Consider the following 17,591-nt stretch of genomic DNA (forward strand, 5'->3'; position numbering starts at 1 on the left):
TGCCTTTCCACTGGCTTTCTGAAGATAAGAGTTAAGAATTCTTCTGCACCCTTCTTTGTAACCTTGTCTTTACCATTTGTGCTGTCTTCCTTGGTGAAAATGAAGAGCTCTTTAAGTCCTTGCAGTATTAAATGTTCTCAAGGGAATTCAAAATGGCCGCATTTGCTCGGAAGCTCTGCTCCACTGCAGTCAGTGTTCTGGTGCCCCAGAGAGGGAGAGCTGACTGAACAATGTTTTCAAGTTCAAGCAGTCTTTTCAGATGGTCTACCACTCTAAAGAAACCATCTCCGGGACTGACTAACTTCAGCTTCAGACAGCAAGCTGCTTCTTAATTCCTTTTAGTTTTTGGGAGGGATATAACAGAATTTATTAGATCTTGAAAATCAAAATCAAAGTGGGTCCTGGTGAGCAAATCTTAGTACTTGGGGGCTAAAGCAGGAATGGTCACACGTTTGTGTCCAGTCTGGTGTGTACAGTAAGTTCCAGACAGGGCTACGTAGCAAAATCCTTTCTAGGACACAAAACCAAAACCAGACTGAAGAGACACACAGCCCAAAATCTGAAAATTAAGTGGTGTATACTCGAGGAGGAGCAGGAGGAGAAAGAAGAGGAGGAAGAGGAGGAAGAGGAGGAAGAGGAGGAGGAGAGATAGAAGAAGGATAGAAGAAATCAAAAAGAAAGAAGAAAAGTATAAAAGAAAGGAAGAAAGAAAGAAAGAAAGGCAGGAAGAAAGATTCCCAGAGCAATGTGGGGCACAGGAAGAAAGAAAGAAAGAGAGAGAGAGAGAGAGAGAGAGAGAGAGAGAGAGAGAGAGAGAGAGAGAGAGAGAGAGAGAGAGAGACTGATTGACTCCCAGAGCAATGTGGGGCACAGGTATTATCCGGTAAAGTTCTTGAGTGACTATTACAGACGGGAACCTATCACCCTTTAGAACTTCAGGGAAGGCCTCCTTGCTGTTGCTTGGTCGTTAATGTGGGGCTGTGTGCAATAGCTTTGATGTTGTCCTAAGAACCCTGCCTTCTTGCAACACTTTTCTAAGTCACTGTGAAAACCCCACAGGGGTTAATTGCCTAACAGACTCTGAATATCTTAGGTTTCACTTTGTACCCTGAAGGCTGTCACAGCAATAGAACTCCTCCCCCGGAGATTTAAGTTTTCTTAAAACATTTTCTGTTTAGGTTTTCCAAACTCGACACTAAGGTCTCTTATTTCCAGCGACATAAAAGTTAGCAACTCATTCCTTGCTTTCCTTCTCCCGAGCTCGAACAGAACTGCCAAGATTCTTAGCAGAGAAAGACCCTCGCCAGCCACAGAGCAGTATGTAGGATACATCAGAGTAAGTGGCGGCTGCAGTGGCCGCGGGGTATTCAGAGGCGTGGTTTGGCAAACTCAGGGGCGTGGCTTGGCGCGCTCAGGAGGCGGGGTAATTAATAGAAAATTAGCGTGAAAGAGGGCGGTGCTAGCGCCGATCCTCTTGGTGAAAAGTCCCAGAGGTGTGCAGGCTCCACAGGGCAGCTTGCAGCGCTTTTCCCTGGATTCAGGTGGGTGCCAGACAGGGGTACTGCGCGAGGCCGCGGTTCTGCTCCCAGGATAGGAGGGGGTGGTGGGTGCAAGGGGCCGGTGGGTGGCAGGTGTAACGCTAGAAAGTGGCTGTATCCGTTTGAAAAGCCTTTGTTCCCTTTAGCTATTTAAATGTCCCTCCCCTCTTTTTGTGGCCTGCTCTAAAAGAGAACTGTGCCTTTTCTGTTCCTGCATTAAAATTTCCTTTCTCAAACTCCAAGAAGAAACTTGGGAGCACGTGTCTTTCATGTTTAAGAGATGGTTTTCTTATTTCTTATTTTCAAGCCCAAGTAGCATTCCCTTTGAAAGGGTCTCTTGATCTTGAGGGGAGGGGAAAAAAATACATGCAAGTCATAGCAAGATGAGAAGTCACTGGGGTTTCAGCAACTTCTGTCCATTCCCAGGGAGTAAGACCCTACAGTGTCCCGGGTGACTTAGACATTCAGGCCTTTCAACTTGTTGGAAAGCTATTTGCTTTTTTAGATTCTCCTCGGGTAGGCAAGAGAAATCTCTAGAAGTCTTTACAATAGTACGTTTGATGTCATATGACTTGCAGACTTAGTAGAGCATGCTTTGGTGTGACTGTAACCAGAAGACCCAAGAGCTGAGGGTGCAGCCCTTGGGAGGCTGCTCCCGGGAGCCACCCTCCCCTCTGTCTGGCTGCACTGAGGCTGCAGGGAAGGTACCTGGGAATCTGATCCTCTGTTGCAGCTCTGTTCTGTCCTCCCAATGAATATGGTTGCTGCTTTCAGTCGGTTCAGAATTGAAGAGTCATGGCCTTGTGGCTGTGTGCCCAGATTTTCCCTGTTTCACAATACCGATGCAGAGAAAGCAAACAGTTTTGAGAAGAGAAGAACTTTGCTTTTCTTGGCCGAGGGCCCATGAGGAGAAAGAGGAGTGTTTCTCAACTGGAGATAGCACCAGGGCAAAAATACGGCAACAGGAGTTACAGGAGAAGCTTCTAGGAGTTGAGATAACAGCACCCCACAATTCCCAGTGTGGAGAGTAGAGAGTTCGGGAATTACAGGTCAAGGACAGGGCTCCAGCCTGGTCGGGTCTCTAGTCTCCATTGTGCTACCTGGCCTTATTCATACCCTACCCATGGTTCCTTTCTTAAAAGTAGAGGAGAATCATTTCTGTATTGGAGTCTTTCATCCCAAGCTCTTTTCAGTCAACTGGCTGGCATCCCTTTGCTCTCTCCTGACAGGAATCCTGGGTAGGTGAAGAGAACCTTGTATGGTGGTGGCAGTCCCAGGAGAGGGCCTAAGGCTCAGAGGGTGGACTAGCAGGCCAGGAGGCACGTAGCTACAAACACTTTGGAAAGCAGAGCCCCACTGTTTCAGGCTCTGGGGGAAGGTTTAACCATCAGTTTATCCTGAGACTTGACACATGGCAGCTTTTGTTGTCTTCAGCTTCTGGCAGTGGTGAGGTGATGGCAGCGCTGAGCAAGCATCAGTAGGTAGTATCTATTGCTGCACCTTCTACAGGCCTCGAGTTCTGGTTTTTCTTAGCCCCACGGTGTCAGGTAGACAGCTCTAGGGTCAAGGGTAAGAGAGTCCTCAGCCTTGATAGGGGTTAGTGTTCTAGCTTCTGGGTTTGGAGTTGGAAGTCTAGACATTAAACAGCTCCTGATAAGTCTTTCTGAGTTCAGGATCTGGAGTTTCTGCCTTTGGCTCTTGTCTTTGTCACCCCATTGTTCCTACCCCGGCTGCCCCTAGCACCCCTCCACTGCCCGTGCATGGCTACTGACCTGCTGACCTTGGGACTCAGTGGGCTTCCTTGGCTTATCAGGCAGGCGAAGAGCACACACAGTCAAGAAACTGGGTGTGAAGATGTAGGCTTGTAACCCCAGCACTTGGGAGGCTGGGGCAGGAGTGGAGTGGGTTTGAGGCTACTCTGGGCTACACTGTGAGACTCCATCTCAAAAGATCACACACACACACACACACACACACACACACACACACACACACACACCATATAGACAATAAAAGGTTACTCAAGAGAAGGCTTTTGATGCAGACATACCAGGAAGCAGCCCAGAAGGGGCCTCTATATTGGCTTACAAAGTAATCCAGAGAAGGAATGTTGGCACAGATCATAGCCGGCATTCAAAAACAAAGGGAAGGGCTATGTTCACACCCACTGTGGTACAGCCCCTCATGCAAATGAGAAGCTGTGTTTGCACCAATCACAGCAGTCCACATTGCAATAGGACCCGTTCACCAGTTAATCTCCACTGGGCTCCCCTCTCATCTGTGGAAAAGGTTTTGAGGTTTCCAGGATTCACCCAGCTGGCGATGACTAAGCATTTGGTGCAGCCATGGCTGGGACAAGGCCTTCAGGAGCCAGAGATGTGCACTGTGGTAGCAAGCAGCTGTGGTACTGTGTGGCTTACTTGAGGTGTCCATAAAGTACGCTGCAGATGCTGACATGACAGTATTCCATCTGGGTGATTGGCTGATGGTCTTCTGCTGCAGGCAGCCTGGGAAATCTACAGCTGCCAAAAGGGATTCAAATCACCCTGACCACCAACACATTAGCTAACATTCAAGAAAATGAGTATCAGAAGGAGTGCTTATGGTAGGGACTTACTAAAATTAATAATGATGTTAATTTTGTTTAATCAGTGTTTCAATATGCTTAACACCTTAATAGCCCTCAAGGGAGAGGCAGGTTCCTCACTTGTCTTACAGGGAGGCCTTTTGAAAACCCATATATTACATCCTTAATGATTAGAACACTGCCTCGGTAGGAACGTCTTTTATCAAGCACTCACCCAGCATTGTCGATGATTAAAGTGCTTCACAGTCATTTAGTGCATTAAAAAAAAATACCCTCTGAGGTTGGATTGTCCAGTATCATTTTTTAGGGTGTGGTGGTGTTATACCTGTAATCTGAACTTCAGAGGTGGAGGCAGGAGGATCAGGAGTTCAGGACCAGCAGGGGCTACCTAGGAAAACCTGTTTTACAGGTATGGTAGCTCAGTTAATTTGTACCTAGTAAGTGGTCTGTTGAAATCTGCCTGGACTCCAGGCTACTTCCAGAGTCTATGTGAACTCAAGATCCTTGTGTTCCTTCAGGGCATAGCCAACTCCACACCCACACCGTGGGACTGGGAGTGATGCCAGTCAAGATAAGGGTAGTGGAAGGGATGGATGATTACAGGAAAATTCATCTTTGTAATTATGTGTGTCTCATGTAATTTATGATCAAATACCCCGATTCCCCAAATTTTATCTAACTATCATGCAATTTATGAAAAAATACCCCAATTTTCTTATCTATCTATCTATCTATCTATCTAACTATCTATCTATCTATCAATCATCTGTCTTCTTACCCACTTATCTACCTATCCTGGACACTTCCCTAACAGCACGCTCTCAGTGAGTTTGTTTTCTTCTTTACAGAGCCTTGCCGTTATTCTGGTTTCAGTTAGTTGTAGCAGGCTCAAGACAAAGACAAGAGATACAGGATTATATCCCCTTCCTTTATGTGGTCAGCACAGCATTCTTCCCCTTACTCTCCATGATATGGTTTCTCTATACCTGGGAAGTGAGAGATGTCTGAGAGAGGAGGCTCATGGGCCCATGGTGTAGACAGAAGAGGGATCTGGCGCTGGCCTCCATCCCTGGCAACCGAGCAACCCCACTGTGTCAGCTACATGTGCACGGTTTGCAGATGCAGAAATCCCTCACTGCCTTTTCTTTCCAACTGCTGACACCTCTGCATTTTCTCACTAACTGTTCTGGAAGGTTCTGGATTTTTCTTTCCTTCTCCACCACTGATTTCCATCATGCTGATCGGAAAAACAACCACCACCACCACCACCAAAACCTTTCTAAAGGTTTTTTTTGTTTGTTTGTTTTTTTCTTTTTTTTTTGTTGTTTTGTTTTTGTTTTTTTGTTTGTTTGTTTGTTTTTGACTGAACTTTTTGTTCCAGTGCTAAATAAGTTTTGTTCTGGGAACAATCACAGAGGCTTTTATTTTGAAGGGTATTAAATAGCAGAATTTTCTACTTGATAAACTTTCTGAGTTTTTTTCTTTTTTCTTTTTTTTTAAATTAAAGTCCTTGTTGTATTTCTTCAGATCTCTGTTCAGAGGCAGGGACCATAGGGATTCTTTATTAAGCTAATTAACTTTACAAGAGCTCTGAAGGATAGGGCATTTTACCATGACTTTTATTCCCCCAATACCAGAGCAATAGTAGATATATTAAAAACTACTGAAAGTATTATTTTGCACCGAGATAACACACTATGCTTTCAAGAGCATGAACTCGTAGAAGTGGATCAACTCTCTGTCATACGTGGAATTTAAAAATAATCTAGGGCACGGTCTTTGTTTAGTGAATTTCATCCGAGTAGATAAAAGAACATAAAAAACTGCATCTGTGTTGAACATGTACAGAAGACTTTCTCCTCACTAGTTTCTAAACAGTTAGCTATGGCTATTTGTGTGGTGCATACGTGGCATCGGGTGTTGCAGCTGGTGACCAGATGTGTCCTAGTGGCGTCGTCTTGTTGTGATGAGACACTCAGACCAAAGACTGATTGGGAAGGAAGGGGTTTGTTTAGCTTACATTTTCGGATCACAATCTATAGCTGAGGGATATCAGGGCAGGGACAGAAGTAGAAGCCATAAAGGCACTTCTCTCTGGGTGTCTCTCTCTGTCTCTGCGTCTCTCTGTGTCTCTCCATCTCTCTCTCTCTCTCTCTCTCTCTCTCTCTCTCTCTCTCTCAGCTTTCTTATTCAGCCCACACCTACCTGCTACCTACTTAAGGACGGCACAGCCTATAGTGTACTGGTCCCACCCACATCAATGAACAATTCCTCATAGACATGGCCACAGGCCAGTCTGGTTCTGACAGTCTTTCAGTTGAGGTTTCCTCTTCGCAGTAAATTTAGGTTTTATCAGGTCCACAGGGGGGAACACTGGAAATTACATGGGAGGTGTGCTTAGACAATTCCATAGAAGAGACTTGAGCATCTCTGGGATGTGGTATCCCCCAGGAAGCTTCTGAAAGCAGGAAAGCTTCTGAAAGCTTCAGATGGCTGTAGTTCCTGCTAGAGTACGTGCAAGTAGCACATTTTTATCTTAAAGGGACAATATTCAGAGTTTTCTTAGGAAGCCTCAGTTTCATTGTCATTAGAATAGCCAAGCACCCAGCACATGGTGTATCTAGGAAGAAGAGAGAACTTAAGGGATGGGAGGTGTGTCCACTAGGTCAGCCACAAGTAGACATCCAATTTTCAGTTGACTTAGGATTAAACAGAGTTAAGACTTTGAAGGGTAAATGGAGCAAGACTCCTCTAAGAGTCAGCACAATGTATTATTAACATTCAGGATGAGACCTGGGTTCGTGTGTCAGCTCCCATACTCTGTTTCTATGAAGTAGATGACAATATTATATTCATAAACATTACGTAGGGCTTTACAGTACTGTCCAAGGTATTGCTGGACACAACAAACTCTTACAAAATTAAATGTTTGTGGGGACTTTTTAAAATCATATTTGCCCAACAACACACAGACAACTGCCTGCCCAGCAGCAAATGGAAGATAGATGTACCCTGTAGACTTTGGGTAAGTGGAGGAAGTTTCTGGAGGCTAAACAAAAAGGCTACAGGAAGGAGTTGGAAACAGCATTGGACATCGTGGGGAAACCAAGAAGATAGATAGTGCTTAAGAAGAGTGTGAGAGAAGATGCGTGCTTTAGAGAATGGATAAAGGCAGGGATCCGGGGTCAGAGGGCACCGGAGAAGGTGAGGTGCTCTGATGGTAAGCCTTAGCCTAAATCTCCATCATTTTGATTTACTGTCCTTTCTCCTGAGCACAGTATACCTTTATTTCCAGGCTCCATTTACCATTTACTTATGTGTTTGCTTGCTTGTTTGCTCACTGTTTGTTTTGTGTGTACCTCTGCCTGTATGCTTCCCAGTGTGTATGAATGTGTTGGACAACTTTCAGGAGTTGGTTCTCTCCTTCCACCGTATGGGTTCTAGGGATTGAACTCAGGTTGTCAGGCTCAGCAGCGAGCGCCCTTGCATATTGAGCCATCTCTCCAGCCCCTCAGTTTTCTCCCGACAGCTTTCAGATGGATGTGAATACAAAATGTGACACGATCCAATCTGTCCTGCCAAGCTGGCCAACATTCCCTGGTGCCTCCTTCCACATGTACCGTTTCCTCACTGTGGGTTTATGGGTCTGGTACTGAGATGTGTCCAGGTGATCACTGAGTTACCTGAGGTGTTCCTGGCTCTCTCTTCTTGTCTACAGTCATCTAAAGATTGAGACCAAGATTGAAAGCATGGCGGACCTCAAGCAGCTCATGGACAATGAGGTGTTGATGGCCTTTGCGTCCTATGCGACGATCATTCTTACCAAGATGATGTTCCTGAGCTCTGCCACCGCGTTCCAGAGGATAACCAACAAGGTAAGGCTTCAGAGCTGACACTTCCTCACTTTGAAGGGTTAAAATCTGGAAAACAGCCTTGTCTATTTCCATTCTGATGTATGTATGTATGTATGTATGTATGTATGTATGTATGTATGATCTATTATCTATGTATCCTTTATCTACCTATCTATCTACCTAAGTTCTATATATTTATGTGTCTGCCTATCTATCTATCTATCTATCTATCTATCTATCTATCTATCTATCTATCATCTATCTATCTATCTATCTATCTATATATCATCTATCTATCATCTATCTATCATCTATCATCTATCTATCTATCTATCTATCTATCTATCATCTATCTATCATCTATCTATCTATCTATCTATCTATCTATCTATCTATCTATCTATCTGTCTATCTATCTATTAAAGCTCACTCGGTAGCAGGGTATGCTGTGCTATGCTGTGAACAGAATCTGAAATGGGCTAGCCCAGGTGTTTCCCAGGACATGAGACTGTTTTGCTTGGAGGATGACACCACTGATAATTCACTGTTAGCAATCTCAGGGAAATAAAGCCTGATCTTGAGGGAAACTGGAAAAGAGGGGGCAAGTAGCTGCTGAAGCCAATGTGGTCCTCTGTCAGTGTGGTCCTGTGACAATGTGGTCCTCTGTCAGTGTGGTCTTCTGACAATGTGGCTCTCTGACAATGTGGTTCTCTGACAATGTGGTCCTCTGTCAATGTGGTCCTCTGCTACAGAATGTCACAGAAGAGGATGCTTAGATAATAGACATATATCCCTCATGGCTCTGCAGCGTGGCAAGCCCAAGATCAAGATGCCAGATTTGATGTCTAGTGAGGGATGGATTACTGATCTGCATGGGGCTATCCTCTTCTTGTGCCTATAATAGTTGAAAGAGAGGGGTAGCAGAAGGTTGGCCCTGCTTCTTTCTATAAAGGCACCGATCCCAGTCATGAGGGACCCATCGACATAACCCAATGCAAGGGCTGCACCTTCAGACACAATCATACTGGGAAATAGGCTTCAGATTGTGCATTTTGTGAGGACAGAAATATCAGTTAATAGCAGTAGCTCACTCATCACTGCCTACCAACGAAGGATGGGGATGAGGTGAAAACTCACCTGGGAAGTAGGATGTAGCTCAGTGGTTCGGTGTTTGCCTGGGGTCCACAAGGCCCTGACTTCGATTTCTAGCACACTCCCTCCACAATTTAGATCTCTTTAACCCCAAACGTTGGGTACTTTTTATTGTGTTTTGTTTATTTTTTTTTTTATTTAAAATTCTTATGTTGGTCATCTAGTTGCAGTCCATCCAGTGTGGTCCAGGCACTCATTAGTAGGTACCATGAGGAACAAGGCCAACAGATCTGACCTCAGGAGCTGACTCTGTATTGTGTCTCTGATCAGCAGTTCTCTTTAATGTCTCTATTAGCAATAAATACTATTTATTAAAAAATTATAATATTTATGAGATTTTTTCACTCTAAAATCAAAACTACTTTTATAGTTTGTGTTTTTCTTTACTATAAATTATTAAGCAGTAAAGCCTACTTAAGTATATCTTAAATGCATATTTCAAGTTTCAGGGGACAGGGGAAATAATTTCAAACAGCATAGTAATTATAGGAAGGAATCCATGAACAGATGCTCCCAAACGCGGGGACCTGGTTGCTCACTGAAATGCATTTCATCTGCTTCTTGTTACTGTGTTAGTCAACATCAGGGTTTGTGCATTATGAGGAGACAGGGCATTTTCACATGGCCACGACTTCAGAATGCTCTCTCCACCCCTCACTAACTCCTGCTGCTTGCCTGTTCTAACAGCCCTGGGCAGCAAAGGCATTACTTGCCGAGAACGGAGTACCGTGTGTAAAGGATGCCAGGATACCATGTTCTTAGTCTGCCGGGGCTGAGGATTATGGATCTGTTTGGTTTTACTTCCTTATTCACTCTGTTTTAATTATTTGATTTATCATTTGTGTGTGTGTGTGTGTGTGTGTGTGTGTGTGTGTGAGAGAGAGAGAGAGAGAGAGAGAGAGAGAGAGAGAGAGAGAGAGAGAGAGAGAGAGAGAGAGATGCTTGTATGTGCAGGTGATCTTTTGGGGATCGGTTCTGTCTTTCTGCTGTGCCTTCTGGAATGACGCTCACGTGATCAAGCTTGTGCAGCAGGCTCTTTTACCACAGACCCTTCTTACCACTCTTTCAAGATTTTTATATCTAGCCTTTGCTAAATAAAAGTAAAAATCTTCATGTTGATGAAGATTCAGGTTTAAACTGCACTCGTTCCCCCTTCCTCCTCTTGTGTCTGATTTATTGATCTGCAGTTTGTTTCCATAAGGGTCAACCAGGATGCCGCTTGTGTTCCTTTTATTAAAATTCAAATTACTGGGGCTGGTGATATCGCCCAGTCAGTAAAATGTTTGCCACACAAACATGACGACCTGAGTTTCGTCTTTAGTGTCTGTATTAGCAATGCCAGATATGGTGGAATGACACCATAATCTCATCAGTGGAGATGTGGAGACTGGAGGATCTACGAGGCTTGATGGCAGACAGGCCGGCCTGTGCCAGGAAGCTCTGGGCTACTAAGAGGAGCTGTCTGAAAAATAAGGTTAACAGTATTTTTCAAATGAAATGAAATTTGAATATCGAAGGTCTCCGCATGTACATGCACCCATGTGTTTATGCATCTGTGCCCACATATGCATCTATACAAACATATACACATGTCCAAATGCAAACTCATAAATAGTTGAATACCCCTACTGCTTCATCGTATTTCACAATATTTGGAATTAGGGTGCTTTTTGGCTTGTTTATGCTGTTGCATTGATGCTAGCTGAACATAGGGCCTTGAGTTCTATCGTCAAGCTATGCCCAGCACAAATGTTTTTTTTGTTGTTGTTGTTGTTGTTGTTCTTCCTTTTGGTATTTGGAATAGGTTTTTGCCAACCCAGAAGACTGTGCTAGCTTTGGCAAGGGAGAGAACGCCAAGAAGCTTGTTCGGACTGATGAGAAGGTGGAACGCGTGCGCAGGTAAACCAGTGTGTCCGGAAATTCCTCACTCGAGGATCTGGGCCATGGAGTCCAGCCAGGATATCAGGATCTTAGAGAAGAAAGGGGGCTGGATTCAGTCACTCTCTGTAGTCGATGCAACCAACTACAGCAAGTTAGGCACATAGAGCTCTCCACATGGTGTTACAGTTGCTCCTGTCACCAAGTTTGTTATAATTCTAGACTTTATTGGGGGTCCATGGCTGTGCTCTGTTTATGGATTCATACAAATGATAGTGTGTGGGAGGCAGGGTACAGGCAGTAGATTCTTGCCGCTGTGCTATTTTTCTCTCAAATTCAGATGATCAGTTCACACAAAAGGTCAAAAATCTCTTGTAGAAGAGTTAAAATATGAAAGTTGAAACTTTTCAGAGAAATAGGAAAATCTTTCTCCTGCCTTTTATCTATCTATCCATTTATCCATCCATCATCTATATATTCATTCCATCCATCCATCCATCCATCTGTCCATCCATCCATCCATCCATTCATTATCTATCTATCTATCTATCTATCTATCTACCCACCTACTTATCGATCTATCTTCCTTTGTCTCTGAATGTCATTTGTAGCTTTTACATTTAATATGTTGCAAACCCAATGGGCACTAATGAAAGATAAACCAGATTTCATACTCACTGCTTGGCAGTACCATTGATATGTTAATTTCCAAAGCACCTGAGACTGTAGGTCTGAAAGTATGTTCTTAATCTCTGTCACAAAGTCATGTAGTGCACCAAGTTTTTATACAGATATTCAGTGCGAAACTTAAGTAATAGTCGCCCCCTTACTATAACAGGTGGACTATCAGAGCTACATATTGTCTACCCTATAAATAAATAGTTACTATTTTCTAGTGCTCATATGAGCCGTGGAACAATTCCAGTCGTATTTGTGTCCGTGATGTTACAGAGTACTAAAGCATCAGGGAAGTGACATAGGCACTAAGCTGTCCTGTGATGGTGACTGAGGAAAATAAATGTAATAGGCCTTTGAGAGATCTCCTCAGTTTACTGAGTGTGGCAATGAAATAGAAATTGAGAGCAAAGAGTTTTCCTTTTGTAAAAGGGATGTGAGATGAAGTCTCTAGATTATGTGAGCACCACTCATTCTTACTTCTCTGAAAAAGACTAATAAAAGCCTCTTGGGAGAGCTACAGATTCTCTCAAGTCATGGGTGTATGGTCCCAAGATGAACCCTGTGTTCACACACTCACGTATGCTTCCAAATTTTCCATCTTGTTATGTTGCATGCAAAATCAACTCATCCCCCAATTCTTCCAACAAATCGACAGAAACGCTGTGGACAGAGATAGAATGGAGTCTGTTGAAGCACACAGGGGCTCTCACTGTGCATCCCAGACATTTATCAAGCAAGAATATCTTTTCTCTGAAGAGGAAGTGAGTACTAGATACTGAAAACACCTACTTCTGGCTCTGCAGGTTTCGTGCTGGGTTCTCAGTCCTTTTAAGCAAGCCAGTCCTGAAAACAGGCTGTGCCAAGAATATGCATTGGAAATAGTTTCAGAGCAGAAGAACCAATGTGAAAACCTCAAACTGTGTCAAAGTGTTATGATGGGAGAGTCAAGTTTAGAGAGAGGCTTCTGGCACTTTGGAGACATTAAGCCATTTAAAGCTTTATGTGCTCGTTCTCAGTTTCTCTTTGTCAACGGGCAGTTGCATAGTTGATGCTAATCATGACTTTCTACTCATAGCGTTGACTCGGACTAGGAACCATCCATAGCATCACCCGTGGTATTATTAGCAAGACGGAGATGAGGATTCAAGCCTTCTACATAGAAGCTTTAAAAAACGATTTTATTTTGAGAGACCAGATTCTCTTTACTATTTATCCCGTCTGCCATCCTTACCCTCCTGTGGGTACTTCTAGAGGAGAAATCTATAATCTAGTCTGATGTTCTTCTTTTTCAGACTACAAATAAGTGTTACTGACATTTAATGCCTTAGCTCCTGGTGCCTAGCGCAGGTATAAGGCCAGTGTACAGCGCGCCCCCTGGTGGTCAGAATCTGAACTTCCAGTGTAGCAATAGGCAACCTACAGAAGGGCTGAGGATCCGATTCTAAGCCACATATTTCTGAAGTTTTGAGAATCAGTTAAAATACCAATAGCACACACGTAAAATAATTTCTAAAGGAAAAAAAATCACTTTTCTATTTTTAGGTAGACTTTCCTCTTCTTTCTTTCAACATGTAATTTAAAACCTGCTGCTATTTCCATAGTCAAATGGCAGGACCCAAGTGCGGCTACCCATGAAATGGAAGCTGACGTTGAAGAAGATATTTAGAAAATTAATACATGTGCATATAGGACAATTATCTGTGAGCTTAAAGTAGTATGTGTTGACTTGTCAAGAAATGTAACTCAGTGCCAGTTACCTGAGCTCCAAACAGACACAAACCAGTGGTAATTAGACAAGACTGAACATTGACTTATCTACCCAATCCTGTTTCACCTTATTCTGAGAGGAATTCAAGGCCACAGTATCACAAGATAAACAAAACCTTAAAGGTAATCAAGAAGGCTAGAAAATAAAATGAGTTATTCTAAAGAACTTAGGCTTGGTTTTAAGGAAACACAAGGACTCTATAACACATCATCTTCAGAGGTGGAGAGCTCCCTTCCTGCAGAGTGTTCTGTGGATGCTGAGTGTCCAGAGTGAGAATTCTGTCAAGAAACTGAGCTGTGGGTTAGGTGATCAACTACACGACGCCCTCAGTGGCCCCAGTTAATGAAGAAAGCAGCCGCTGGACGGTTCTTATATGTTTTAATCTTGGCTCTACCTTCCTTGGGATGTGATCAAAGATCTTCAAAGAAGATATGAGATCAACATATGTGTAATAATCAGACAATACATGAGGAGTGGTCTGTGCTGTGATGGGGTGGTGGGATACAGGAGTATGTCCCTATGGCCTTTAGAAATATTTCATGGGGGAAGAAATGATGAGAAATCACGTTAATTCGAGAAAAGGCCTTGTGAGAATTTAATCATGCCACTCTATGCTTAGAGTCAGAGCCCTGTCTGAGCAGAGGGCAGCATAGGGAAATGTGGTTGGACACCCCTCACACACATCACAGTTTATCACGCCTTGATAATTCATTTAAAATGCTTAGGGCAACTATAGTCCAGATCAGGAAGGTGCTGAGAACCACGAGAGTCTTAGCTAGTGGCCTCCAGAGCCTGCTTGAAGGTCTGCTATAGCATGGGGTACCACTCATAAGGGTCATGGGGAATCAAAGTAGGCAGGAAGTGGTCATTCCTAGAAGGAAGTGCATCATCTACCTGGTAAGAGGCCCAGGAGCTGCCTGTAACTGCTGCTGACAACGTAAATGAGGAATCCAGTAGGTTGGGCAGACTGTCACAACAGAAAAGCTAAGGGAAGGGCAGTGTCATCACCAGGGCCTGCTGTGTGTGTGGTGCCTGGGTGGGGTTCACGTGTAGCCTGGAAGTCTGTGGAAACTGGGACTTTCTGGATAGTAGCAAGTATTTTCTGTGAAGACTTCAGGGAGAAGGATAGGATGGAGGATTAACCTGGAGAGAGAAGTGAGTTAGGGTCCCGTAATTCCCCACTCAACTTCTGTCTCTCCATCTCTAATTTCCTCACAGTGAGCCCGACTCTACATTAGTTTTGCATTGCTTGGTTCCTACTGACTGTAGGCTCAGAAGGTGGTGCTGTAATTGGCTTCAGGGTTTTCCTTTTGTAGCTTCTTCCCTGACTTTAAATCTTTCTATCCTATTAAAACCTTGGGAAGGAAAACCCTGACATGCTCCTAAGTGGAGGTGAAGAGCTGGGGAGATGGCTTACTCAGCAAACTGCTTGCTCTGCAAGCTCCTGGAGTGGAGTTTATTCTCCAGAAGCAGAATAAGGAGAGCTGGGAGAGGTGGCGCAAGCTCACAGTCCTAGTGTGGGGAGGCAAACACAGGCAGATCCCTGGGGCTCACTGGCCAGTCAGCCTAGCGGACCCTGTGGGTTCCAGTCTAGCAAGACACCTTGTCTTCGTAAAAAATGTGTAATGCTCTCTGGAAGGCAAGAGCAGAGGTTTTCCGCTGATCTCCTCAGGCACCAGCACTTACTATGCTCTCATAAGCAGCATTTAGAGAGAGCCAAAGCAGGAGTCGGCCCTCCGCTCCCTTGGCTTGTTTCATGAGAGAAGTTGGGTGAACATGTCTACATCTTCTCCAGGTCTCGGTTTCCTTCTTTATAGCCTTATGTTGTCATGGTTTTTGTCTTGAGCTCTTAAGCAGGAAGAGAGGAAAAGGAGATATCACCCAGAAGTCCCTGTGCATTTGTGTCAAAATAGGGCAGTAACATGACAGACAAAACCTTCCCATTCTGAGATGTATAATAGAAGTTGCTGACTACCAAATTCTAGGCTAGGTTGTAAATCAATTACTCTTACTCATTCTGTGCTTAATAAAGGACAATGAATTTAATAATTAGGTACTTCAAACTTTCCAGGTCAACAGTGAATATATTGTTCATATCACTCCAAGCCAGAAAAGCCTACAGCGCCACAAGCCAGAGGGAAAATTCTGACTGAAATGCGTTTTCTCTTTTCTTCTAATGATGGTGCACAGATAGATGTTAAGGAATCATATTGTCCTTCCATCTCCCCCCTCCTGTCTCTCTCTCTCTGATTCCTAACATGGTTTGAATATAGAATGCCTGAGATCTCACCCATATTTTTGAGGATAGTTTTGTGTTTTATCTGGATATGAAAGAACACGAGACTTGATGCTGGTTTGTATAAAGAAATTTCCCTGCAACCACTCTGAAGTGAAGGAGGAGTTTTGATACAGATCATGAAAGAAAGAATATTCTTTCTTTGGGAAGAAAAAATTTTCATCACAAGAAACTTGAATTGCAAAAATGATATTTGTACTTACAAAAATGATGTGTGTTTTTCTGGATAGATGCTATTTAGATATTCTGGGAACAACAAACTGCCTTTTCAAGATAAAAAAAAATATCAAAATGAAATGCTCTAAGTAGAAACCACGTTAGTAAAGAAACGAGGGAGCTGGGAAGCCAATCGGGATTCTTCCTTCATAATGTAAAGATCCACCAGCATTGCTGGGTGTGGGACATTCACACCTAAGATCATGGCACTTGTAGACAGACAAAAGAGGACTGTGAATTTGAGGAGAGTCTGGCTACATAACAAGTTTAGGCCACCCTTAGCTAACCTTGACTCCAACCCAATCCAACCTTACCCAGACATTCATTAAGACTGTATTTTGTTTTGGAAGAGAGGGAAGGATCCATGCATTTCCACTGATTTTGAAACTCATGATGTCATCTTCTCTCACAGAGCCCACCTGAATGATCTTGAAAACATCGTTCCCTTCCTTGGGATCGGCCTCCTGTACTCCCTGAGTGGACCAGATCTCTCTACAGCCCTCATGCACTTCAGAATCTTTGTCGGTGCTCGGATCTACCATACCATTGCCTACTTGACTCCCCTTCCTCAGCCAAACAGGGGCTTGGCATTTTTTGTTGGCTACGGAGTTACTTTGTCGATGGCTTACAGGCTGCTAAGGAGCAGACTGTACTTGTAAAGAGAATTGTGGTCTTCACCATCTGATTGTGTTGTTTTTATAAAAAAAAAAAGGATTCCATATTTCCAATGCATTCAAATACTTTCTAAGGTTTTATGTATGAAAGGAGCAGAGAAATTGGGGATTGGTGAATATTCAATTTAAAGACCAGCACCAGTACTCAGTAGTCTCTATTGTTTTGTATTTGGGTTAGACATTTAATATAACCAGCCTTAACTATGTTGTCTAACTTCTAAAGTACTTTGTTATAAGTCTTGATTTTGTCATAATTTGTGACATTTGTCTATAAAAGAGTGCTCACACCTACGTGAAGCCTGGGTTTCCTTATAACTGAAATAGGCACATGAATTAAAAAACGTTACAGATTGATTTTGTTTGTTTTTTTTCTTTTATTAATGTGTATAAATGGGATGTCTGTGTATGCATAGAGTGTGTGTGCTTGCAGGTATCCAAAGAAGCCCCGGGACCTAAAGTTGTTGGGAACTGACCACAACTGCTCCTGTAGAGAAGTACATACTCTTACTTGTTGAGCCATTTGTCCAGTCCACGTTTGGTTTTAATTTTACTATTTTCTACAACAACAACAACAACAACAACAACAACAACAACAACACCACCACCACAGTCTATGGAAAAGCCGAATAACTAAATAGTGAACCTCTCCAAGCCCTTCAAGTTGAGTCACTGTTTTTTAACATCTTGTCTCCTATGGTTTGGCCATTTCTCAGGTTGTGTTTTTGGACCATGGGAATGTAGGTTTCAGACCCCAGGGTATATTTTTCTAACCTAGATGTTTCTTCAGTGAAGTAGGCTGCATGTTTTTAATATCCATTTGTAAATAATAGGAAAAAGAGATATTAAATTTTATATCCTTTGAAATCTGAAAACTATGTATAAATGTAGAACCCACTTAAAGAAAGATAAAGTGTCCAGGATTACCTATTTCAGGCTCAAAATTTAAGTAA

At 43.2% G+C, this 17,591-nt stretch overlaps 1 protein-coding gene across 1 annotated transcript; it reads left to right on the forward strand.

The window, feature by feature from the left end:
• Positions 1–1,396: 1,396 nt before the first annotated feature.
• On the forward strand, positions 1,397–16,995 carry Mgst1 (microsomal glutathione S-transferase 1). The gene is made up of 4 exons (XM_034512251.2): positions 1,397–1,541; positions 7,844–8,000; positions 10,936–11,030; positions 16,380–16,995. The coding sequence occupies exons 2-4, from the start codon at positions 7,875–7,877 to the stop codon at positions 16,624–16,626; spliced, it is 468 nt and encodes a 155-aa protein (XP_034368142.1). The 5' UTR covers positions 1,397–1,541; positions 7,844–7,874; the 3' UTR covers positions 16,627–16,995.
• Positions 16,996–17,591: the final 596 nt, after the last annotated feature.

Source organism: Arvicanthis niloticus, chromosome 9, assembly GCF_011762505.2.
Source record: "Arvicanthis niloticus isolate mArvNil1 chromosome 9, mArvNil1.pat.X, whole genome shotgun sequence".
Classification (NCBI taxonomy): domain Eukaryota; kingdom Metazoa; phylum Chordata; class Mammalia; order Rodentia; family Muridae; genus Arvicanthis; species Arvicanthis niloticus.

Bases quoted from the DNA above. Each gene is read 5' to 3' on its own strand.
- Mgst1 (XM_034512251.2), top strand. From the start codon at position 7,875: ATGGCGGACCTCAAGCAGCTCATGGACAATGAGGTGTTGATGGCCTTT. The intron at 8,001-10,935 runs GTAAGGCTTCAG...TATTTGGAATAG, and splicing joins TCCAGAGGATAACCAACAAG to GTTTTTGCCAACCCAGAAGA. The intron at 11,031-16,379 runs GTAAACCAGTGT...CTTCTCTCACAG, and splicing joins AAGGTGGAACGCGTGCGCAG to AGCCCACCTGAATGATCTTG.